Below are 25,968 nucleotides of genomic sequence, written 5' to 3' on the forward strand. Positions count from 1 at the left end.
TCCCTCCCATCCCCCCACTGGCAGCAGCAAGCTCCAGGGGAGGGACCCCTTCTTCTTCCCCCCCCCCGGTCACTGCACATGCTCCTAGGGCCCCTTTCAGGTCCAGAAAGCCCACTCGCCTCCCCTATGGTGAGTACCCGGGAGGAGTGGGTTGCCATCACATGTGGCCTCCTCTGCTGCTGCCTCTCACCATAGCCTCACTGGCAATGGGGCTGCCCCTTGCCCAGCGTGGTGCAGGAGTGGGGACTGCAGGGTGGTGGCTGGGGGGGGCAGGGTGTCACAAAATTCACCCAAGCCACAGCTGCTCAGGTCTAGGAAGCTCCCCTCCCCAGTTGTGTAGCCAGGTTCTAACATCAGGGGGAGCGAACACATAAAAAAAGGTGCCACCCGACATATCCAAGTACTAATCAGGAAGTAGGGTTTATAATACTATAACAAGAGATCATGCTATTACCATTATCCAGTCAGCTTGCACACTACTATTTTGAATTAGTGATAATTCACAGAGAGAGAAAGAAGAAAGCTGAATTTAGAGAACAATTATTAACTAGATTCCTGGTTATCCACCAGCCACTGATAGCACAAAGCACCATAAACCCAGTAGAATCAGGCCAAGAGACTATTCACCTCAAATTGGCATCTGCTACACTCCCCCCACCCCTACCCCAGTCACCACTAGTCAGGAGATAGCTAGGTGAAAAGGTGGCATTGCTGAAGCATTTAGCAGGCAATTGAAAACTCATATACAGCACAGTGCAGTCCCTGAGAACACTGCTGAATTCTGAGCACTGGCTCTGTAGCTAGTCAGCAGTGAGACTGAGGAGACATAACTGGCACCTTAAAGCACCTTTACCCCTCCCTCCTTCACAAGCTGCACTAAGCTCAGTTTCACAGCCCCGGGCGCAACACTGAGTGGGGGCGGTAAGCAGAGGCATAGCGAGCGCCCTCCATAGCCTCCGACCGGAGGGGGCCCCGCAAGGAAGGGGGCCCCTAAAAGTGGCAAAAAAAATGTAAGGTATAACTAGGTAAGTAACATTTATTGACGCTATTGCACAATCCATGTCGGTTTTACTGACAAAACCATGAAGTCATTATGATACATCATAATGCTATTGGCTACATCAGTTGTCTGTCGGTCAGTTTCAAATTTTAGTTGGACCCATTCAAAGAATGTGTATTTGTGTTCATAATGGTGGTCGGCGGATAAATGTTATTAATTTAGTTGTTTAGTTTTTTATCGTTTCCAACGCAGAAGCGTGCTTTGTGATGTCTAAGAGAATGTATAAGAGCGGAGCTAGTAAACGAAAGGCAGCAAAAGATGCCAAGAACGAACTTGAGAAAATTCCAAAGTTGTCAACGTATTTTGCGCTGCAATCCAATGTACAGGTGCAGGCACATGAAACGGACAGCGCTAGCAGCGACGAATCATATCCAGAAGTGCTTCAAGTGAGGTCGAAGGTGAAGCCAGTTGTTCTACCAAACAAACTGTGACAGATATTCCAGCTGCTGCCGGGAAAGAAGTATCTGAATCTGAACCACTGACTGATGATCCAGGAGATTGGCTGTCTATGATGTCGGACAGGCAAGTGTGTGACATTGTTGCACGTGGCCCACCACAGCAGAATGAAAGTTACGAATTTCCATTTAACGAGGAAAGACAGAGGTTCACAAGTACTCATTTCTATCGAACCATGGCAAATGGCGAGAAAATAAGACGTTCATGGTTAATGTACTCAGTTCAGAAAGATGCCATTATTTGTTTTTGTTGTAAAGTATTTGGCACTGGCGACATATTGCTACGTCGTGGAACATCTGTTTGGAAAGCACTGTCCAAAAGACTTCAGCAGCGTGAAACAGGCAAAGGTCATCAAGACTGTATGGTGAAATGGTTTGACCTTCTGTCAGGCATAGTAAACCGTACATCTATTGACCAACTCAAATTGCAGGCTTTTCTGAAAGAGAGATTTCTGGAGAAATGTTGTCAAACGCATGGTTGATGTCGTTATTTTCTTGTCCGAAAGAAACTTAGCATTTCGAGGAAGTAATGAAAAGCTCAGCGATCCTTCGAATGGCAACTTTTTGGGACTGTTTGAATTGCTTGCAAAGTATGATACTGTCCTCAGCGAACTTTTACAGAGGATTAAGAAGGCAGAGACACATGTTCAGTACCTCAGTCCACAGATCCAAAATGAGCTGATTCAACTTGTTGCCAATAACATTCAAGAGGCCAACATAGCGCAGCTTAAAAAAGCAAAATATTATTCAGTTATTTTGGACTGTACTCCCGACGTGTCACGTGAAGAACAGATGTCTGTGGTGTTATGCTTTGTTGAATGCAACGGTGAAGATGGTGTCAATATTCGTGAAGCGTTTGTTGGTTTTCTTAATGTTCATGATACAACTGGCGAGGGCTTATTGGAAGCGTTTCTTGAAAAGGCAAACAACTTAGGAATAGACATTGCTGACATGAGAGGCCAAGCTTATGATAACAGCGCAAATATGAGAGGAAAGAATAAAAGAGTTCAAGCCCGCATGCTAGAAATAAATGACCGTGCCTTGTATGTACCATGTGGAGCTCACACTTGGAATCTTGTGATCTCAGACGCGGCAAAGTCATCGAAATATGCTGTTGACTTTTTCGGTCTGATTAACAGAATATACGTTATCTTTTCTTCTTCACCTTCACTTGGAATATACTTCAAGAACATATGCCGATATCTTTTAAAGGGTTATCGGACACTCGTTGGGAGTCGAGAATTGATGCTGTGAAGCCATTGCATTATCACCTTGAAGAATTGTGCAATGCTTTGTCATCTTTGCGAGAATATGCGTCGAAAAGAAAGATGGCAATACAGCAACAGAAGCTGATGTGCTTTTAGACCATGTTACTACGTGGCCTTTTGTTCTGACTGTGTACACGTGGTACGATATACTATTTCACGTCAATAAAACCAGCAAATTAATTCAGTCACCAGATGTGTCAATTGACGTACTGCAGGCAGAAATCGGTGCTACAATGAAGTTTTTGGAAGACTATCGAAATATAGGATATAACTCTTTGGTCACAAATGCACGTGAAATAGCAGAGCATATGGGTATTGATAAGGTGTTTCCAGAAACCAGGGTGCGACGTAAGAAGAGAATGTTTGATTACGAATGTGCTGATGATTCGAGTCTTCTTTCTGCTGAAGAAAAATTCAAATCGCAATTCTTTCTTGTTCTCACTGATCAGGCCATATCTTCTGTTTCGTTGCCATTTGACCAACTCGTGGAGTGGTATAAGTTGTTTGGATTTCTGTACAACGCTAACAGCCTGAAGCAGTGTCACAGAGAAAATGAACTGGAGAATCACAGCAAAAATTTTGAAAGAAAAATGGGAGACATTGATGCCAACAAACTCATAATGCAATTGAATCGTTTTATTTATGTCATCGAGAAAGAGAGAGGACTTGTCACGGCAAACAATTTTTTAACGTACATATATAAGAACAGCCTTCAGGAGATATATCCGAATCTTTGCATTTGCATCAGAATTCTTCTGACCACACCAGTTACTGTCGCCGGTGCTGAAAGGAGCTTCAGCAGAATGAAACTGATCAAGAATATCCTGCGTTCAACCATGACAGATGACAGGCTTTCTGCGCTTGCAGTTATCTCAATCGAAAACAAGATTGCCAGATCTCTGGACTATGACGCATTGATTAACCAATTTGCGGAGAACAAGGCTCGAAAGAAGCGCTTTGCGTAAATACGGAATACATGTACACTGTAGGCCTATGTATACATAATATGAACCTTGTATAAAATAAATACTGCATTCCAGTTTCTGCATTATAAGGGGCCCCGGACATATGTTCGGAGGCGGCCACGTTCTTTGTTGCTACAGCCCTGGGGGTCAGTACAGTGTGGGGGGGCAATAACCCAAAGTTGCTCCTTTGCCTTCTGGTCCTGCTGCTCCCTCAGCCCCTCTGCTGAAGAGAGACCAGGAGAAAAAAACATCCCCCCCTCCCCCTTTACTTCCTTCTCCACCTGCACCAGCTGGGCTTCACAGCCCCCTTCCCTGCTGCGCGGCCACCTTGCTCTGCACGGGTGCCTGGGACCAACGGGGCTGCTGCTCCTCAGTCCTCCGCCGCACTGGGGGGCTGCATTGCCGCCCCTTCCCCTCCTGACAGGGTCCACCCCGGCTCAGTGAGCTGGGCAGCTGCAGGCGGGCGCCTCCTCCTCCTCACCCCTGGGGAGCCCGAAAACCAGTCCTGGAGCCAGCGAGCAGGAGCCAGCTGGCGGCCACACACAAAACCCGGCTCCGGGGTCCAAGTCTGGAGCCCAGTGCTGGCTGCCTGGAAAGAGGTCGATTTTGGAAATGTGCTCAGAGGGGAGTGGCTGCTTTCCCCCTCCACTAGGCTACTGGGTGGGAGGAGATATGCTCCGGGGCGGGGAGTAGTGGTGGTGGCAGGAGCCTGTGCCTGCTCCAGGCAGAGCCAGGGGAGAAATCCAGCTCCAGCTATTGGTGGAGCACAGCCCCCAGCCCTGAATATTCCTGGAGCTGGGGCACCTGGAGCCCATATAACCTGACACCTATGCTTGTCTCTGCTGGCTGTGGCTCCTTTGGCTGTGTGGATCCATGAGTCACGACTAGACATTGAACAATGGATACTGGATCCAGAGAAACCAAGCTGGGGTCGGTGACTCATTTGGTACAGGTATCTGGCCAAAGTCATTACTTGTGTAAAGTGTCATTGCATCACATTTCATGATTAGAGAATTTGGCCAGTAACAATGGCAACCTGCACACTCTCTCTCCCTGTGCATCATCACTATAGTCCTCTTGATTCAGCCATTTCTGTAACAAGACCCTGGGCAGCCACAGTTGTGGGACTGAGCTTATTGGTAACAGTAGCACTTAATATATACAGCTCTTTGCGTGTGTATGTCTGGGTTATGTGGGGTATGCAGTGGAGTCTACAGGTGATGCATTTATTTGGTTGCAGTCAGTGTTTGTTGGCCATGCTGGTGGCTCTGTGTGACAGATGGCTGGGGTAGTCTCCTCCATGCCCATGGATCCAATTCAGTGTGGTTGTGTGTTGTTCCTTCTAGAATGTGTATCCCAGCTTTTCATACTTGTCCTGATTCTTCTTGGTTGTTGTGTTTGTCCCTGCTCCCCTCTGTAATATTGCTTGTGTCCTGAAAGTATTTTCAGTAGGGTGACAAGATGTCCCGATTTTGGGGTCTTTTTATTATATAGGCTCCTATTACCCTCCATCCCCTGTCCTGATTTTTCCCACTTGCTGTCTGGTCACCCTAATTCTCAGTGTTGCCCACAAGGCTGGGAGTTGCGCCCTGGGCCCTGCAGTAGCTGAGTGAAAGATGGCTTGACCCCTCTAACTATGAGCAGCGGTAGTTAGGGTCACCGACAACTACCAGGAGACCTCACCTGACCCTCCAAATTCAGATCCTAGGCTGCTTAGTCAAACTCTCCTGCAGATCCCAGGTTACACAATGAGGGCTTGTCTATACTATTGAGCTTTTAGCGACAAGGCTGTATCGACACAGCCTTGTCGCTAAAAGTCAGTGAGTGTGACCTCTCTTTTGCAGTATTTTGTCTTTCCTGGGCTCGGGGCAGCGATGGGGGCTCAGGAGGGGGACCAGCTGCTCTACTGGGGGAACGGAGTCATCACTCTGGTCTTCACGTTGCTGGCAGCCTTCACGTGCTGCCTGCTGCTGGATTACCTGGGGAAGTGGAAGGTGCTAAAGCTGATTCCGGGGGTCAGCCCCTGTTACCCTCTGCTGGGAAATGCTCTGCTCTTCGAGCGCAAAGGGGAAGGTAACGGCCGCCCAGACACGTAGCAGTAGCTGCCTGCAACCCCCTCTCCCTCTTGGAGCTGCTGACTAAAGCACCCTCTCTCCTGAGTGACCCCAATGCCCTAGGCATGAGTCCCAGCAGTAGGGTGTACATTAGTGTAGACATTTGTAACGTGCTCAGAAAGTGGCTGGGGATTTCCGAGGGCTGTATAATAGGAGCTTATTTGCAGCAGTGGAGCTGGACTGGCACCATCACTAATTGTTGCTGTGGAATAATAGAGTAGGAGTGAGCTACTCTTACGTTAAAGACTTTTTTTTTTTCCAAGGTGAAAACAGAAAACTGTTTAATACTCATGTCATGGTACAATTCCCCACTCTGAACCTTAGCGTCCAAAAGATGGGGTACCAGCATGAATTCCTCTAAGCTTAATTACCAGCTTAGAACCTGTAGCGCTGCCACCAACCAGGAATTCTAGTGCCTGGTACACTCTGGTCCCCCCAAGACTTTGCCCGGGGACCCCGCAAGACCCAGACCCTCTGGATCTTAACACAAGGAAAGCAACCCCTTTCCCCCACTGCTACCGCTCCCAGACTTCCCCTCCCTGGGTTACCCTGGAAGATCACTGTGATTCAAACTCCTTGAATCTTGAAACAGAGAGGAAAATTCACCTTCTCCCCTCCTTCTCTCTCCCACTCCCAGATTCTCCCTGAGAGAGAAAGTAATCCTGACACAGAGAGAAATTAGCCTTTCTCTCCCCCTTCCCTCCTTTCTCCCCACCAATTCCCTGGTGAATCCAGACCCAGTCCCCTGGGGTCTCACCAGAATAAAAAAACAATCAGGTTCTTAAACAGGAAACTTTTAATTAAAGAGAGAAAAAACAGTAAAAATTATCTTTGTAAATTTAAGATGGAATAGGTACAGGGTCTTTCAGCTATAGACACTGGGAATACTCTCCCAGCCTAAGTATTCAAGTACAAATTAAAATCCTTTCAGCAAAAATACAAATTTGAACTCCTTCCAGCCAAATGCACAATTAAAACTCCTTCCAGCCAAATGCACATTTGCAAATAAAGAAAACAAACATAAGCCTAACTCGCTTTATCTATCTAGTACTCACTATTTGGAATCTATAAGAACCTGTATCAAGGAGATTGGAGAGAAACCTGGTTGCACGTCTGGTCCCTCTGAGCCCCCAGAGTGAACAACAACCAAAACTAACAGCACAGCACAAAAACTTCCCTCCCTCAAGATTTGAAAGTATCCTGTCCTCTGATTGGTCCTCTGGTCAGGTGACAGCCAGGCTTACTGAACTTGTTAACCCTTTACAGTCAAAGAGATATAAAGTACTTCTGTGCTATTAACTTTTCTTATCTGTTTATGACAACTCAGCATCCTGCTGCATTTCTAGATCCAGACAAAACAGCCAGGCAGTATTACCGAAACTGTACTTCAACCAACCAAAACCTTCCCCAGAAACCTCTGACATGTCTTTATGGTTCAGTGTGTGGTGGTAGTTTATCCCTATTTCTAAGGATTTTATTGTTAGAATATGTAAATAATCTCTTAACTGTGGACAAATTATTTGTTTTGATCTTTGTCAAGTTTTCGCTAATTTATTTATTTGTTGAGTGTTCAAGAAGACATAGAAGTTAGCCTTTTTCAGAGGCCACCTTTTCACACATTTATATTTTAAATATATATATAATGGCCCATATCATCAGTACAAATTAAGACATACAGGAGAGATGGTTTGTCAAATGGGCAGTCAGGTCAGTAACACAATTAAAACGAGTATCAGAGGGGTAGCCATGTTAGTCTGTATCCACAAAAACACATGGAGTCTGGTGGCACCTTAAAGACTAACAGATTAATTGGGCATAAGCTTTTGTGTGTAAAAAAAAAAAAAAAAAACAAAAAACACTTCTTCAGATGCATGGAATCATGCATCTAATTAAAACGAGATAGACCTGAAACGTCTACTTTCTTGGTTTATATGCTTAAAAATAACTGCCAAGATACATGTCTTAGAATCTCTTGCAAAAACAAAGGAGTCATACTAAAATTGTTGGATAATTACCAATTTAGTTGCTTCCCTCATCGGGATAAAAGTTGTTGGAAACTTGGAATGCGTGATGGGATGGAACACTTGGGGCTTGTCTACACTGGCAATTAACAGCGCTGCAACTTTCTCGCTCAGGGGTGTGAAAAAACACCCCCCTGAGCACAGCAAGTTGCAGCGCTGTAAAGCTGTGCCTATTGTTGAGGTGGTTTTTTAAGAGCACTGTGAGAGTTCTCTCCCAGCACTGCGCTGCGACCACACAAGGCACGTTAAAGTGTTGCTACTGCAGCACTTTAGCATTGCCAGTGTAGACTAGCCCTTGATGATTACCTGCTCTGTTCATTCTCTCTGAAGCACTTGGCGTTGGCCATTGTTGGAATTATTTACCCTGATTGTAACAAATACTCTGTGTCAGTTTGAGGGTAACTGCACCTTTACTTCCCTCCCTCCCCACTCTGTCACCCCCTATGGTCTGGTCCACTTCAGGAGTTCCCAGTTAGGTCTCGGATCTCCAACTATCACCTGGCTCTGGGTATGGTCCCTTGTCCCATTCCTTTCTGACTGGAGGTTTTAAGGCTATAAAGCTCCCTGTCTTACACTGATATCCTCAGCAAGCCAATGTGCATAAAGGCCAGTGCCTGTGCTTTGCTTTCTCTCCAAGGGCTATGAACAGTGTAAGGTAGGGAGCTGCCTGGTGGTCTGTGAAAATGTAAAGGACCTTGAATCTGGTTGGGGAAGAACAGTTGCTCACCTTGACTCAGTGTGTGGGGTTCAATACTCATTCCCCTCACTGAGATAAGGTCGAATTTTACATCCTCATGCCTCAATCTCTGAGGAGGTGGAGCAGAGAAAACAATTTGGCTATGGGGGAGGTTTGAGGAATTTCCCTTGCCCACCCGTCACCCCCTGCTGTTAAAAGAATGGTTAAGATTTGCTTTCCAGGGAGCCAGCCCTGCCTTCTTTCTCGCTTTTGTCCAAAGACTTGCTTCCTGGAATATTCCAAAGAGGGATGAAGAAACTTCACCCATCTTCAGGGCAGCCAGCATCTTGAGGTACAAAAAGGCGCCACACACATTCCCTAGGAGACAGCTGGGAGGTGGATGTGGGAGCATCAGATATCAAGTTCACATCCAAAAACTTTGGTGTGATAAGGGTAAGAGAGGGTGATTGAGATCCCCTTACGGGCCTAAAGAGAGAAATTACACAGGAGAGTAGTCAAATTACTCTATGGAGTTTTGAATGATGTGTGCTGGATTGTAAGAATGTTTATTATATAAATACTTAAAATGGGAAATTATGAAAGGTAACAGAAGAAAATTCCACAAGAGTGCTCCTAGGATGTCGGTTGGAAATCCTAGGGACACCCATTTATTTCTAGGGAGACATGACAGATAATGTAACCCCGTGTAGTATATTTGGGGGGATGAATTGTGTTAAGTTATGTGTCACTGTGGGCCAGGAATTGTATATATGATTGTACTCCACTCCACAGGGGAGGTTTACCATTGCTCCTTCAGCAACTAGAACAGAAGGAGGTGATTAAGGTGAAACACTGAGACTAAACAACTCTGAAGAGGTGCCACCCTCTGGAGTGTTTTTATATACTGGTTCCAGTTGGGTTTTCCAGAGACTAGGGTAAAAAGAAAAGTCTTTTGGTATAAAAGGATGAAAGTGAACTGACAAAGGATCTTTTTTTCTGATGGAACAAACAGACTGGACCTTCTTTCCAAGGAGGGCCACCAACCCTTGCAGAAGGGTTGGAAAGACTTTGGCCTACTAGGGCCCCATAAGACTAATGGGTGACCTCTGGTAAGCTTCTGGCGTGTGTATAGGAACTTCATTGTTTTTTATGTTTCTCTATAATGCTTTTACATTAGGAATAAAGGTGCTTGCTTAGAAAGAGCTGTGTGGTAACTTCTAGCTGCTGGGAATACATTCTTCATAGCCCTTGGAGAAAAAGGTGCTGACTGTTAGGCAGCTGGATTTCTTTGAACACCCACAGTATGAGGCAGGGAACTATGCAACCTTAAAGTCCCTGGTCAGAATGGAGTGGGCCACGGGTCCCTACCCAGAGACAGGTGACAGTAGAGGACCTGAGACCTGACTGGTCATGCCTGAAATGGACCACAGAGGGAGGTGGGGATATAGATGCAGTTACCCTGAAACTGATACTTTGCACAGAGGGCTTTTTTTGTACAGCCATTGCACTGTTAGGGAGCATACACCCCGGGTCTATTTCATGGAAATAATGTAATTTACACATCAATCAAATGAAAACTGAAAAAACGTGTTTAATTAAAACAGTCGGCATTACTTTGTAAAGGAGGGTATGTAATTAAACCAGCCTTAAGGGAACTCTGTTGTTCAGGTATCTCTGCTGTCACTATCAGGACACTTGTTTATGTATTTCAGTGTATAAAATGTGCCTACTACCATCAGCCTCTAGTCTCCAAGCATACATACCAAAATTTCAGGCTAATACAATGCTACCCACAGGATCCCATTCTGCCCTGTGCCAGGGACAGGAGTAAAACTGTCTCTAGAGCCGCTCTTGCAATTTTGCAGTTACATTAATGACAATCCAGCCAAAAAATGAGGCTAACATTTCATTCCTTTGACCTTTTAACTGCTATTACAATACATGTTCAGGTCCAATTTTCTTTATTTTGTACTATAACAATCATTTCAAAATGAAAAACTGAAATATTACACTCCAAAAATGTCAAAGCAAAATGTTTTGACATTGTCAGAACTTGTTTAATACATTTTCCCCTCCAGAATAATATTTCAGTGAAATCAACATGATTTTTTGGAGCATTTCAGTTGTGCTGGAACTGCATTTTTGAACAGAAAATGGTTCCGTCCAAGTTTTCAGACTAGCTTATTGACTGAGCCATGTGTGTCACAGTTTTGGCCATACCTTGCAAGTGTCCTCAAACAAAATAGAAAGAGTGAACAATTAACTTCTTCTAAAGAGAGATTTCCCCTCTCTCTTTTCTTCTTTTGGTAGGTTATTCTAAGCAGTTTGAAACACATAGAAAAATCCTATCTATACAAATTTCTGCATCCATGGCTTGGCACAGGACTTCTGACAAGGTATAGTAATATACAAATAGAGTCATGTCCCTTTAAAGTTACGCAATGTTTAATTTTAAGTTATAATGTATATGGACCGCCTCAAGACTATAATGTTACATTTTATTTGCAAATAAGCAAAATAATAACTTAGTTATGGTATAAATATTCAAATAAAAAGTACAGATGCCCAAAGAGCCATGTGTGTCCTGTAGTGTTCTAAAATGGGGTCTCTCTGCCACTATCAGGAGCCCAGAAAAAACAGCAGTGCTTGAAAAGGTAATGTGATGTGAAGAATATGAATGGGACTTTAGAGCAAATGATGTAGCAAGACCATGCACAGAGCTCAAGTTTTCATAATTGATAGAAACAACTTTCAATTCTTCAACAAAAGAATATCAGTCAATTATAGTCCAGCAAAATCAATTAGTAACTCTACACAAATGACACAAGTACTCTTAGTGATCCAGCTCCCAGCTGTGCTCAGACTCACGTTCATGAACTTCAGTGGGAGCCATGTGCCCTCTGTTTGCACCCCTCAAGACAGAGCTGCCAGGCCAAACCTAAGCCATGCTGCACCCCCATGATTGGGTCACACTGCCACTCATTGAAATTTTATTTTTATTAGTTGCCTGTTTTTCTGCTAAATGTAACCTAAAAAAGTGTACGCGTAGACACCATGCTAAGTTAAAGTGACAGTAATTCGGTTGTGCATACCATGCAAAGAACTTCTTGGGACACCCCTGCTGGTTACTGCCTTAGATTCATATTTCAAACTGACACAGCCGAACTAACCCTCCTAGCTCTAACCCTCAAGATCTATGATACTGAAAACCCCTAGAAAGATTCTCAACATTTTTTTTTAATATTTTATCAGAGCTAATTCATGCCCAGAATGAGTGTGGACTATACCCCTTGTTTACTGCTAATTGATCAGAAGAGATGTGCAGTATAAGGTGTAATACATACTACCTCCTGGAAAGCGCTGTTTCATAAATTGGTTTATCCTCTTATGCTCATGAGCCAAATTCCCTTATTTCCATTGAAATCAGTGAGGTCAAAGTCAACACTATATGTGGTATAATTTCTCAATATGGCTACATACATGAACAATATTAATCAACAAAAACTCCCATGGTATTTGAAAGTAAATGTTTGTAAGTGGCATTGTTAACTGACTGTATTTTGGTAAAGCTCACGTGTCATTTCAAAACAAAAAAAAATCAAAGTATTTCATCCTGAGAGTGTCAAAATGGAACATATCAATTAAGTCAGAACTTTTCTCCCCGGTTTTATTTTGAAACAAAATTCTGGTGAAATGCATCCAGTTTTGCAAATTGTTTCAATTTTGACAAATTGCAGATTCCGACAGAATATGGTTCTGTCAAAACTTCTTGATTTAGGACCCTTTAGCACAGGAGTAGGCAAACTTTTTGGCCCGAGGGCCACATCAGAGTTATGCAACTGTATGAAGGGCAGGGTAGGGAAGGCTGTACCTCCCCAAACTGCCTGGCCCCTGCCCCCTATCCGCCCCCTCTCACTTCCCACCCCCTGACTGCCCCCCTCAGAATCCCCAACCCATCCTCCCGCTCCTTGCCCCCTAACCGCCCCCTATCCAACCCCCCTGTCCCCTGAATGCCCTGATCCCTAGCCACACCCCCGCCCCCTGACAGCCCCCCCGAGACTCCCAACCCCTATTGCCCTCTGCTCCTCGTCCCTGATCACCCCCTCCTAGGACCCCCCCATCCCTAACTGCCCCTCGGGATCCCACCCCCTTATCCAACCCCCCTGCTCCCTGCCCTCCTGACCTCTATCCACATCCCCCCCAGGACTCCTGCTCTCAACCCTCTCTGTTCCCCATCCCCTAACCGCCCCACCCCAGAACCTCCACCCCATCCAGCCGCCCCCTCCTCCTTGATTGTCCCCCAGGACCCTCTGCTCCCTTACCAAACCCCCCTACTCCCCGCCCCTTACCAGCAGCAGGAGCTCGCAGCTGCGACACCTGGCCAGAGCCAGCTGTGCTCCTCTTGCTGCCCAGTGGGAGCGGTAGGCCAGAGAGCAGCCTGGCTGCAGGGGAGGGACCGAGAACTAGGCTTCCTGGCTGGGAGCTCAGGGGCTGGGCAGGACAGTCCAGCGGGCCGTAGTTTGCCCATGTCTGCTTTAGCAGAATCCTGGCTGCTTGGAAATGAGTTCTTTGCCATAGGATAAGAGTTCTTTTCCCTGTCCAGAGCTTCTTTGAGAGCCCATTACTCACCAAAATCCCAGTTAATGAATAGTTTATGGTAACTCTCTGTGAAAGAGTTCTCACCACTAGAGCGCCTCCTTCTGCCCAGGCATGGCATACAGGCTCTCTCCCCATCTAGCACCCCCTTGCTGATGGCCACTCTGGTCCTCCAGTGATCCATCTCTTCCTGTGATTTGACATCCCCCCCCCCCATCCGTCTAGGTCACAATTTAAGACCAGCCCGTCCCATGTAACAAAGTCCCACACATAAATCCAGTGCCCTCAGAAGAAGGCATTCAGACCCACCTTTTGGACTCTGTTATCCTCACACCTTTCTCTCAGGGCTCTGTAATCCTTGTCCCCTTCCTGGACTCATGTCCATTATCTTTGGCCCCAGCAGAGGATATAGACACAGGGGGAGCTGATTTAAACACATGCCTGCTGTGATGGCTTCACTATTCTGGCAGCAAACAAGAAATTGAAACTGAAGTGAGGCTCAGCACTGGGAAGGACAACTGCAGAGCACCCAAATATTTAAAGGAACAGGACATCGCAGTGCCGCCTTCTACAGTTGCTGGTAGGGGAAACCAGGCCCACCCAGTACACTAGGGTTCCATCCCAGGGATCATATAACCAGTCACCAAGGTCTGCTCCTTCTAGACTACTTGCTTCTGCTTCCTTAGGCTTCTTGTTACCATGACTGTTCTTAGGCCTTCTCCCAGCCAGCCTTTCTCCCTTTTTTACCACTGGAGCCTGTTCCACTCCCAGTGGTTGCTCCATCTCTCTTGGCTGCTTGCCAGCCTTCTCCCTTGATGCAAAGATCTCAGGGCTAACTTTCCCCCCTTGTTTCTCCCTCACAAGCTATGTATTCCTAGAGAGTGACTACAGACTTTCTCCCAGCAGTCCCCTTCTGCTTTAAACTTCTTACTTTATATTAAGCACTCACCCTTCCCTATCTGGGCTTTTTCATCAGTTAAACCTGGCCCAATCTCTAAGTATAGCCAGATAGAATGGTTGGCCTCTCAGGCCCAGGTTAATCCTTTCTGAGTCTGTGTAGGGTCCATACCCCATCACACTTCCCAAGTGTCATTAGAGGGATTTTGGGTGCAAATGAAGCTCTTCTATGAGAGCACTCTCTTCCCCCACCACACCCTTTCACCAATAGAGAGAATGGAGAGCTCTTTGCTCTCTGGAGTTTTTGTCCATAGGGCTTAGATTAGGAAGAGTGTGGCTTGCTCAATACGTTGCTGGGACATGGAACAGTCTATCAAAGAGAACACAATAATGTGAAAGCGTGTAAGGCTGATGTTTCTGAGAACTCATACCCATTTGCCTCATTGTTTCTTTGAGTTCCCCCATCCATCTGTCTCCATCAGTTCTCTCATATCTTATATGTAGATTGTAAGATCCTTGGGGCAGGGACCATATTTTTGTTCTGCCTTTGTACAGTATCTAGAATGATGATCTATGACTAGGGCTCCTTGGCACTAAGATAATATTGCTAGTAATAATAATAGTCACAGGGCAGTGGTGCTGGAACACTTTTTTAATAGCGGGGGTGCTGAAAGCCAGTTACTTTACCTCTGTCTGTCCCCTTTCCCCCCCAGAGCTGGAACCGGGAGCAGAGTTGTGTCTCTTAGAGCGGAGGATCCAGAAAAGGGTAAGGGAGCCAAGGCTGGGGCCACAGCTGGGGGCGGACACGGGGCCAGCAGCAGAGGAGCCCTGGGCATGGAGCCGGGAGCCTGCATGCGAGGCTGGGAACAAAGCCCCAGGAATGGGGCCGGCAGCCAGACCCCACATGGAGGACCAGAACCCCGCATGTAGGGCTGGGAGCAGAGCTCTGCGTAAAACCTGGGGGTGCTGCAGCACCCCCTGCACCTCTAGTTTTCAGGCCTATGTCAGAGGGTCCATTTCTTTTGATCGTATCAGGTGAGCATACAAACACTTAACAGACACTATATATTCCTCAACAAATATACAGCTTCAATTCATATACATAATAATAATCACTTATCTCTTATGTGTCAATTTTCAAGTGCCTTTACAAAGAAGGATACATTTTATTATCCTCATTTTACAGACTAGGAAACTGAGATATAGAGAGACGATGTGACTTTCCCAAGGTCATTGAGCAGATCAGTGGCCACCCCCGGAACAGACTCCATTGCGCCTGTCTCCTTGCCCAAAGTGCTGAATAACGCTGCTTACCTTCAGGTTTGCAGAGTGACTTAGGTTCAGAGCAGGTAGCAACAAACAGGCAGCTCATTTTCAACCTCTGATGCCCAAATTCAGGACAACAGTGCACATGTTGCACACTTTGCTGCATGCAGAGGAATCCTCCCCAAGCCTTTGGAGCTGCAGAGCAGCTCTTTAGCTAATATGGTAGCATAATTATTAATAAGGCCCTGTGTACTTTGTAGCCAACTAGTCCTACCTTCTGAACAAGGTGTCTGAATTCAGTCAGATGCTGGTGCCATGCCCTGAACAGCTTTCAGTATCTACACTTCAAACCGTAGGTGTAAACTCTAGCTTGAGGAGACATACTAATGCTATTTCAAGTGTAGCCGCAGTGTTTCTGAGTGATGGGAGGGGTTAGCTGCACCAAGAATGTAACCATCCAAGATGTTAGGTACATACCCGGGGTGGCTAGTGTAGCCTGTGGAGCTAGCTTTAGCATTTTATTTTACTCAGTTACACAAAGGAATCTACAGGCCTGTATCCTGTAAGACATTAGTTAAACAGTTAGCATAAGGCTTTGAGGCCTGTGAACTCTGGCACAGATCACCCTCCGTTTTGGGCAACTGGGAAAGGTGTGTTTTAAAGGGGAAGTTTGTACTAGGTAACCACAAGGACATTGAATTGATACTAGGTTTTGATATTTTAGGATAAAATGTTGGCAAATGTTTAACTACGAAGTTGAAATCATTACTATCCTAACCTACAGGATAAATATACCCCAACATTATTAGGGTAAGGAAGTTAAATATGGACAAGGGAGGCTGGGTATTTGAATGAATATTTGTGACTGCCCCTAGGCTCTATAAGAGGCCAGACCACCAAGTAAGAGGGAGATCTGGACCATCAGACAAGTTTGGCATGCCAGGGACAGGGCTGGACCTTTGTCACTTACCACCAAATTCCCAAGGAAGGTTGTAAATATATGAACATATAGGTGAAGAATGGGTGCAAGATATCACCTTAAGTCTTTATGTGGTTTGGAGCTTTTCTGTCTTTACTAATTGTGCTAATAAAAGTTTTGTTCTGCCCTTAGTGTGAGTGTCTCCATTGTGCATACTAGGATTCCCAACCACATATTGAACTTTGCTGCTTATATTGAATAACCTTGATTCTATTGTGCCTGATTCTGGGACCAGAACCCTACAGCCACTCAGCTGTTTAAATCAGAAATAATTGGAAATCAATAATAATTGATAACCACTAAAGAATCAGGCAACACTAGCCACTTGCACTGCCAAGGCTATGTTATTTTTATTGTGGTAGCTCAATCAGAGTTAGTGTGAGGATATCTCCTTGAGCTGGAATTCACACGTCCAGCTCAAAGTGTAGCATACCCTACATGGACAAGATGGACAAGGGAAAGGGATATCACACACACTGTCATGTTAGTTTCCTATTTTTGGGTGAGTGTGTGTGTGGGGGGGATGGTGGTGGTGGTTAATGATATATGTGCTAAATGGGAAGATAAGAGAAGGGAGAAAGGTGAGGGGAAGAGGGAAAGAAGTAACATGAGAGGCAGATGTGGCATGAAATTGAAGTAAAGAGCCCGTGAGAGGAGGAGGAGATGATTGGAGCAAACAGCCAGTCAGCACAGGTCAGAGAAAGTCCCGTCAAAGCTGTGGAAAATATTATCAGTGTTATGGATGCCTGTTTAAATTGCTTTTGCAGGTGCTCTGCTGGATTCATTCTCTGGTTGGTTCCATCTTGCAGTATCTTTCTCAGAGGATGTGGTTGGAGGGAGGGGAGACACCATTAGTCCTGGTGAACCCAAAATTAGGGAGATATCTCTTACATAATTCTACATCTGGAGAGGACTGGGTGAGGGAGGAGCCTGGATGGGCCACATTTTCGCCCCCTCTATCCTACTGTGCATAGAATCAGAGAAATGTAGGGCTCAAAGCAACCTCAAGAGGTCCTCTAGCCCTTCTTCCTACACTGAGGGAGGATTAAGTATATCTAGGGACTGTCCCTGACAAGCATTCATCTACTGTATTCTTAAAAACCTCCAGTGATGGGGATTCAACAACCTCCCTAGGTAACCTATTCCCTACTTAACTATCCTTATAGCTAGAACGCTTTTTGCTAATATCCAATCTAAATCTCCTTTTCTGCAAACTAAGTTGATTACTTCTTGTCTGACACTTGGCGGATATGGAGGAAACTTGATCACTGTCCTTATTATAACAACCTATTACATATTTGAATAGTGTTATGAAGACCTCCCTCAACCTTCTCTTTTCTAGTCCAAACATGGCCAGTTCTTTCAACCTTTCTGCATAGATCATGCTTCTAAATATTTTATCAGTTTTGTTGCTCTTCTCTGGACTCTCTACAATTTGTCCACATTTTTCCTAATGTGTAGTGCCCAAAACTGGACACAGTGCTTCAGCTGAGGCCTCACTAATGCCAAGTAGAGCAGAACAATTATTTCCTATGTCTTACATATGATACTTGTTAATAAATCCCAGAATGACACTTGCTTCTTTTGTGGCAGTATTTGCTTACACTGCTTTTGCAAGCACCTGTCTAACATGTATCTGCCATTTCAGATATTTTCTAATTATTTTGATGATTTTGTTCATTTTTTTTTTTTGCTGTTTTAGAAACTTGGAATGAACTAACACTGTGGCTGGATCACATAGGATGAGAATGATCTCATAGCAATGCTGTATTTCTGATTTCCATGATAGAAAAGGGAGGGTCAGGTTCAAGGAAATGCTCTGTTTGGGGTCACTTACAAATTGGAAGGAAGTTTAGGGGTTTCTGGGAGTTTTGCTAAAAACAAGAATGTTCTGTACTGAGACACAGCCTAGGTCTACTATTAAGATTGCAAAATGAGCAGACAGGCTGCTGAGTAGCTAAATGGAGAAGTCCTACTGGCTCCTTTGGCCAGCCTGCTGTTATGATCAGACACAATCAAGCACATCCATACCTCAAACTCAAGCAAGGAGGTGACTTAAAAAGTATAATTAGACACTCTAGCAAACAGGGCAGTGGAGTAGACCTGGTCCACCCCAGAGTGAACTGGATGTCTTGGGAGCATGGGATCAGGTCTCCCAAAAGAGTTCCATGGGAAGAGGGAAAACTATTTGGACTCACTGCAATGGAAACAGCTACTTGTGTGCTGATTCGTTCTGCAGAGAGGGCTGTTTGGGGCACCCTGTTACCTGCACGGGGTAGGGACTACAGAAGCATATACTTGCCCAGCATCTGTCCTATCACCTTAACAGCTCTATGAGAGATGAATCCTCTTCTCTGAGTAATGGTTGATAGATGATACTGATGCCAAAAACCAGACCCATATTAGGCTATAACTATCCCTAACCCTCACTGTTCTACGCAGTGGAAAAATGAGGGCAGCGACCATTTATGATTATCAGTGAAGATGGGCTTAGCCAGGCTGGGATGCCAAATATTTAACAAAGGGCTTTTTATTTACTCTTCTCCTCACCCACTTCCACCCCAAGTGCCTTCTCAGTCTGCCCTTGCCTTCATGTAACTTTGTTCACAGTATTTGTCTTGCAGCAGTTAGCACCAAGCTGTTAGTAGCACTGTATGATTAGAAGAGTTTTGTAGCAAAATGTACGTCCACTTTGCCCTTTATAGTGAGTGGTGCTGGCTGCAACTACTGACATTAATCTATGTATGAAAAATGTTACAAATCGTTAGAGCTAGTCATCAGTGTCATTAATGAAGATGGGCTGACAGAGAGACTACATTGGCCATTGACAACCTTCTAAAATATTAACTTTAAGAATCTATCTACAAATTGTAACTACTCAAGAGTTTCATTATTTCCTTTTTGATGAGTTGTTTATACTTAATTTCCAATGATTTATTTTGTAGCGCTGGAGATAAGTGGCGTTCCAGAAGGAAAATGATAACTCCCACGTTCCACTTCACAATCTTAGCTGATTTCCTAGAAGTTATGAATGAACAAGCCAATATTTTGGTTGATAAACTTGAAAAGCACGTTGACAAAGAGCCCTTTGATTGCTTTCTAGACATCACGCTCTGTGCCCTGGATATAATCTGTGGTAAGTCCTGGTGATGATTCAGCAGTTGCTATAAACCTGCTGTAAATGATAAGGAGACTTAAAAGTAGCACAGTTACAATGCTGCAATTTAATTAGTTGAGATAACTGACAAAAAGGCCCTTCCTGTCTTGTAACAATACTTCTGTATTATCTACCCTGAAGACATCTTTTCTATTTTAATTATTTTTGCATCTGTTTGAACAATCAAATATTGTATTATGAGAATCCTTTGTCCATGGGGTAAAACAGGGATATGGAATGTAAACTGAGGGAGAATGAAAGGAATAGGGGTAACAGGGCTAGACTCACAAAGAGAGTACACATTCTAAAAAAAGAGAAACGCCATGAGATGAGGATGTAAATGGCTGCAATGCTTTCATGACTTTTCACCCAGTTAACTTTAGTAAATTTCTCTTTTCCTCTTTTTCTAGAAACTGCGATGGGCAAGAATGTGGGTGCACAGAACAATAGGGATTCTGAATATGTCTGGGCTGTTTATAAGTGAGTGTAGACCTTCACAAGGCCTTCTGTGCCACCTAAGTCCTCCCTTGCTTATCTGTGGGGATGAGGGAGGCTGTATATGGAGGTAGAGTGTCAGGACGATGGTAGAAGCTATGTAAGCTGTCCATGCACAGATGAGATGTCTATAACGGCAGCACAAGGCCAGCTGCTCCAACCTGTGAACAGGTTTCAGTTGCAGTTCAGCCTCTCCATGGCTAATGTTGGCTGGAATAGTCACCATGGCTCTTTTGAGCTTTCTCTGGAGGGTGGCACACTGAATCCACATAGCACATTGGGCCCAATTCACTGTTGGTTTGCACCTTGTACAACCATTCCCACTGGTGCAAAGTGGGAGTGAAATGCTATCTGAATAGAATGGTAATGTTTGAAGCTATGTTGCATGGCCTAAACCCCTCATAGAGCAAAGCTAATACTTCTGTTCCATAATTTCTATTTAGTCACAATTGTGTGAATGTGACACTGAAAAATTGTTCTAGCAGAATTTCTTTCCATAGTTTGAGCATAAGCTTTTGTGGGCTACAGCCCACTTCATCGGATGCATGCAATGGAAAATATGGTAGGAAGATATATATATAAAGAAGGATTCTGTGGACTCCTCTCAAAGGTCAAAACAACAGACTGACTTCTACATAGAGTGCTTCTGCTGACGTGCATGGGCTGAAATTGTGGAAAAGCAGCATCACTTGCCCCATAACCTCAGCCGTGCAGAACACAGTGCCATCCACAGCCTCAGATACAACTCTGACATCAAAATAAAAAAGGCTGACAAAGGAGGGGCTGTCGTCATCATGAATAGGTCGGAATATGAACAAGAGGCTGCTAGGCAGCTCTCCAACACCACATTCTACAAGCCATTACCCTCTGATTCCACTGAGGGTTACCAAAAGAAACTACACCATCTGCTCAAGAAACTTCCTGAAAAAGCACAAGAGCAAATCCGCACAGACACACCCCTAGAACCCCGAGTAAGGGTGTTATATCTGCTACCCAAGATCCATAAACCTGGAAATCCTGGATGCCCCATCATCTCAGGCATTGGCACCCTGACAGCAGGATTGTCTGGCTATGTAGACTCTTTCCTCGGGCCTTATGCTACCAGCACTCCTAGCTATCTTCGAGACACCACTGACTTCCTGGGGAAAGTACAATCCATTGGTGATGTTCCAGAAAACACCATCATGGCCACTATGGATGTAGAAGCCCTCTACACCAAGATTCCACACATAGATGGACTACAAGCCACCAGGAACAGTATCCCCAATAATGTCACGTCAAACCTGGTGGCAGAACTTTGTGACTTTTTCCTCACCCATAACTATTTCACATTTCGGGACAACATATACCTTCAATCAGCGGCACTGCTGTGGGTACCCGGATGGCCCTACAGTATGCCAACATTTTTATGGCTGACTTAGAACAACGCTTCCTCAGCTCTCGTCCCCTAATGCCCCTGCTCCACTTGCACTACATTGATGACATCTTCATCATCTGGATCCATGGAAAAGAAGCCCTTGAGGAATTCCACACGATTTCAACAATTTCCACCGCACCATCAACCTTAGCCTGGACCAGTCCACACAAGAGATCCATTTCTTGGACACTACAGTGAAAATAAGAGATGGTCACATAAACACCACCCTATACTGGAAACCTACTGACCGCTATACCTACCTGCATGCCTTCAGTTTTCATCCAGACAACACCACACGATCCATTGTCTACAGCCAAGCTCTACGATACAATTGCATTTGCTCCAACCACTCAGACAGAGACAAACACTTACAAGATCTCTATCAAGCATTCTTACAACTACAATACCCACCTGCTGAAGTGAAGAAACAGATTGACAGAGCCAGAAGAGTACCCAGAAGTCACCTACTAGAGTACAAAGAAAGTAACAGAACGCCACTAGCAATCACCTTCAGCCCCCAACTAAAACCTCTCCCAGTGCATCATCAAGGATCTGCAACTTATCCTGAAGGACGATCCATCACTCTCACAGATCTTGGGAGACAGGCCAGTCCTTGCTTACAGACAGCCCCCCAACGTGAAGCAAATTATCACCGGCAACCACACACCACACAACAAAAACTCTAACCCGGGAACCTAGTCTTGCAACAAAGCCCGTTGCTAACTCTGTCCACATATCTATTCAGGGGACACCATCATAGGACCTAATCACATCAGCCACACTATCAGAGGCTCGTTCACCTGCACGTCTACCAATGTGATGATATATTCCATCATGTGCCAGCAATGTCCCTCTGCCATGTACATTGGCCAAACCGGACAGTCTCTACGTAAAGAATAAATGGACACAAATCAGATGTCAAGAATTATGACATTCAAAAACCAGTCAGAGAACACTTCAATCTCCCTGGTCACTCAATTACAGACCTAAAAGTCACAATATTACAACAAAAAAAAACCTTCAAAAACAGACTCCAATGAGAAACTGCTGAATTGGAATTAATTTGCAAAATGGACACCATTAAATTAGGCTTAAATAAAGACTGGGAGTGGATGGGTCACTACACAATGTAAAACTATTTTCCCATGTTTATTTTCCCTCCCACACACACTGTTACTCACAACTTCTTGTCAACTGTTGGAAATGGGCCATTTTGATTACCACTACAAAAAGTTTTTTTCTCTCCTGCTGGTAATAGCTCACCTTAACTGATCACTGTCATTAGAGTGTGTATGGTAACACCCATTGTTTCATGTTCTCTGTGTGTGTGTATATATATATATATATCTTCCTACTGCATTTTCCCTTGCATGCATCTGATGAAGTAGGCTGTAGCCCACGAAAGCTTATGCTTAAATAAATTTGTTAGTCTCTAAGGTGCCACAAGTACTCCTGTTCTTTTTGCGGATACAGACTAACACGGCTGCTACTCTGAAACCTTGCCATCTGATAAACAAACTATGGAATTGCTTATGCATCTGAATTGTGGAGAGGTTGAAATCAGAGGAAAGGTCATGTAAATTGTTAGATTTAATTAACCCCCCCCTCAACCTTTTGTTCTCAGTATACCCACTGACATCTGAGTTACTGCAGAAACATACCTTGTGAGAGAAAATGGGGGCACATGTTCCTTTTTCATAGTGACAAACTTCTTTGATTAATTCTGATTTTTAGACAGGAATAGATTTCATTTGTGTGGCAGAGGGCAATGCCAGTGCTTCCCCTTGTGGCACAGGGAGGTCCTGCAGGCACACTTCCCTCAGTTCCATCTACAGGAGTTCAGAAGAAACTCACTTGCCTCCAGTGTCTTTAAACATTTCCTCTTCACGTGGGCTCAGATTTATTTACTTTACATAGCTTCCGCAAAAGCTATGGGGCCTGAACAGCTCTCTCTTGTGGCTGAGGTTTTCTATCAAGCTGCTCCCTTTGGGGCACATGAGGCCCACAGCGCCCCTTATTGGTCTGAAGAAATATGGACAGCCCAGCTGTTGCTTTCAACCAGCTTCTCCTTCACCTAGTCCCTTTCTCCAGTTAGTCCCCAGGCTCCAAGGGTTCAGCAGGTCACCTTGTCCTGCTGGTGTCTCCCTCTTCTGAGGAAGGAGGCAGCGGCATAGATATAGTCAATTTCCCTGAGCTGGTTCTGGATGGTTGGGAGAGAGAATCCTTGCCCCACCTTCTTTGCAAGGCTCCTGGTTCTGGCTCCTGGAAGGAATAGAAGCACAGGTTTTCCTCACATACAGACTATTCTCCTTGAACCACTTCCTCTCTCCCTATATCTGCCTTATGTCCCTCTCCTAGACTTTTGGGTATCAAACCTTAAAAGGGCCCCACCATGGAATGGGGTGGAATGATCCTTAGGCCCTATGACCCTTCAGGGGACAAACCGCTCCTGCCACAACCTGATAGAAGCATTTCTGTCCATACAAACAGGAAAAATAAGATAGATGATACTGAGCATTGTAATTAATAATAAAGAGTGGATTGATGGCATCCCTGAGGACTAGACAAAATTATTGTCTCTGCAACATCAGATGGTACTTACATCATTGTGTTCAGGACCAGGAAATTTAGACACTGTTAGGCTCTTGTGGATGTGTTGGGGATGTTTTTCAGAAATAACTATAATTTAATGTTTATTTTTGTTACCCTAGGATGAATGACGTCCTTCATCAGAGACAGAGGTGTCCTTGGCTTTGGCCTGACTTTATGTACTGTATGTTCCAAGAAGGAAGGGAACATAATAGAAGTCTCAAGATTCTTCACAGTTTTACTGACAATGTAACCTATTATTCCTTTTTATATTGTGTCCCAGTCAATGGAGAGAAATACTGTAGTAAATTATAGAGATTTCAGATTGTGCATTTGGTGGCTGGGCATTCAACCATTGAAAACATTACCTTTTCTGAGAGATGTGTCTGGGAGAGGAAAACAGAATATTTATGATATTCAGGCCATAAAGGAATGCCCTGAAGGGAAAGATGCAATAACTTAGAATCTATTGGTTTCAGCTAATGGGTAACCCTTACATGGGAATAGTATAATCATTTATATTAGTATACTTTAGTTGGAGGAGGAGGTGAAGCTATAGAAAATTATCTTAATTCTCTTAACATACAGTGTACTGAACATCTTAGAATAATCTAGCACTTCACCATTAGTCTTGTAACAGCTGTAAAAATCACAGCTGTTGCAAATGTCAAGACTCTTTATTATTCCATGCTTTAAATAAAGAGTTTAAAAACTGCCCTATCTGTATTTTTAAATCTGTTTTAATCAAGCAATACAAACTAATTAATACCTAAAGACCAGATTCTGCAGTGACAGGAAGTTGAGTTAATGGAAGCTGTGCACCCATATCTGAGACCAGAATTTGCCCTTTAAAGAAGAATGTTCAGTCACAGGGCCTGATTTTCCTCTCATTTAGAGCCAGGCCCTGTGCACATTGTCTTCAGTGGTGCAGGAATCAGCCCTTAAATCACTGTAGCTCCATGGCATTCAATGAAGATACACCAGTGAAAAGGCCAGGAGAATTAGGTACCACATCTGAATGGGATTCTTCATCCTTTTGGTGCTGATTTGCATTCTGTGCAATGTCACGTTACTATACAGTATTGTGATGTTGCCTGCTAAGGCAGAGGCACTGTGCTGAGGCTCAGAAATGAAGAACAATCAAAGCAAGGAGTCAACAAAGTGTTCCTGTCTATAGCATTAGGTTCATACTCATAAGTAGCCTGTTTGTGAAAAAGCAGGACGTAAAACCTCAGAATATATATGATTCACTGCATGGATGAGTGCAAACTCAGCATGCAATAGGAAACAAGTACTAGGGAGATGGGGTAGATCCCTTTCTACCACCAACCAATGCATAGTACAGAGCAGGGGTGGGCAAACTTTTTGGGCCGAGGGCCACATCTGGGTGGGGAAATTGTATGCAGGGCTGGGACAGGTGTGCAGTGTGCAGGAAGGGGTTCGGGGCAAGGGATTGGGGCAGAGGAGGGGTGTGGAGTGCATGAGGGGGCTCAGGGAAGAGGGTTGGGGTGCAGAAGGGGTGTGGAGTGCAGGAGGGGGCTCAGGGCAGGATGCAGGAGGGATGTGGACTGCGGGAGGGGGCTCAGGTCAAGGGTTGGGGTGCAGGAGGGGTGCAGGGTGTAGCAGGGGGTTCAGGACAGGAAGCTGGGGTGCAGGAGGGGTGTGAGGTGCAGGCAGGAGACTTGGGGAAGGGAGTTGTGGGACGAGGTGCAGGAAGGATTCGGGCTCCAGTCCAGCCCAGCTTACCTAAAGTGGCTCTGGGGTGGCAGCAGTCTGCGCCAGGGCAGGCTCCCTGCATGCCCGCCCTGGTCCCACACCGCGCAGCTCCAGGAAGCGCTGTGGCTCCTGGTGGGGGGCGGGGGAGGGCTCTGCGTGTGCTTTCCTTGCTGCACCTCCAGGTACCTCCCCCGAAGCTCCCATTGGCCGCAGTTCCCTGTTCCCGGCCAATGGGAGCTGCAGTGGGCAGTGCCTGGAGGCAAGGACAACTCATGGAACCCTTTGTCCCCCACCCGG

The 25,968-nt window shown here is 45.0% G+C and overlaps 1 protein-coding gene across 1 annotated transcript in view; it reads left to right on the plus strand.

Annotated features, from left to right (window-relative positions):
* Positions 1 to 4,646: 4,646 nt before the first annotated feature.
* Positions 4,647 to 25,968, plus strand: part of LOC127047390 (cytochrome P450 4V2-like) — a 31,079-nt gene continuing 9,757 nt past the window's right edge. The window contains exons 1-7 of the mRNA XM_050945505.1: positions 4,647 to 4,700; positions 5,593 to 5,821; positions 6,126 to 6,160; positions 10,870 to 10,955; positions 19,243 to 19,433; positions 19,865 to 19,934; positions 24,078 to 24,204. Of these exons, the coding sequence (XP_050801462.1) occupies positions 4,647 to 4,700; positions 5,593 to 5,821; positions 6,126 to 6,160; positions 10,870 to 10,955; positions 19,243 to 19,433; positions 19,865 to 19,934; positions 24,078 to 24,204 (792 nt within the window). The remainder of the gene's footprint in view (positions 4,701 to 5,592; positions 5,822 to 6,125; positions 6,161 to 10,869; positions 10,956 to 19,242; positions 19,434 to 19,864; positions 19,935 to 24,077; positions 24,205 to 25,968) is intronic.

This window comes from Gopherus flavomarginatus, chromosome 3 (assembly GCF_025201925.1).
Source record: "Gopherus flavomarginatus isolate rGopFla2 chromosome 3, rGopFla2.mat.asm, whole genome shotgun sequence".
NCBI classification, from domain to species: domain Eukaryota; kingdom Metazoa; phylum Chordata; order Testudines; family Testudinidae; genus Gopherus; species Gopherus flavomarginatus.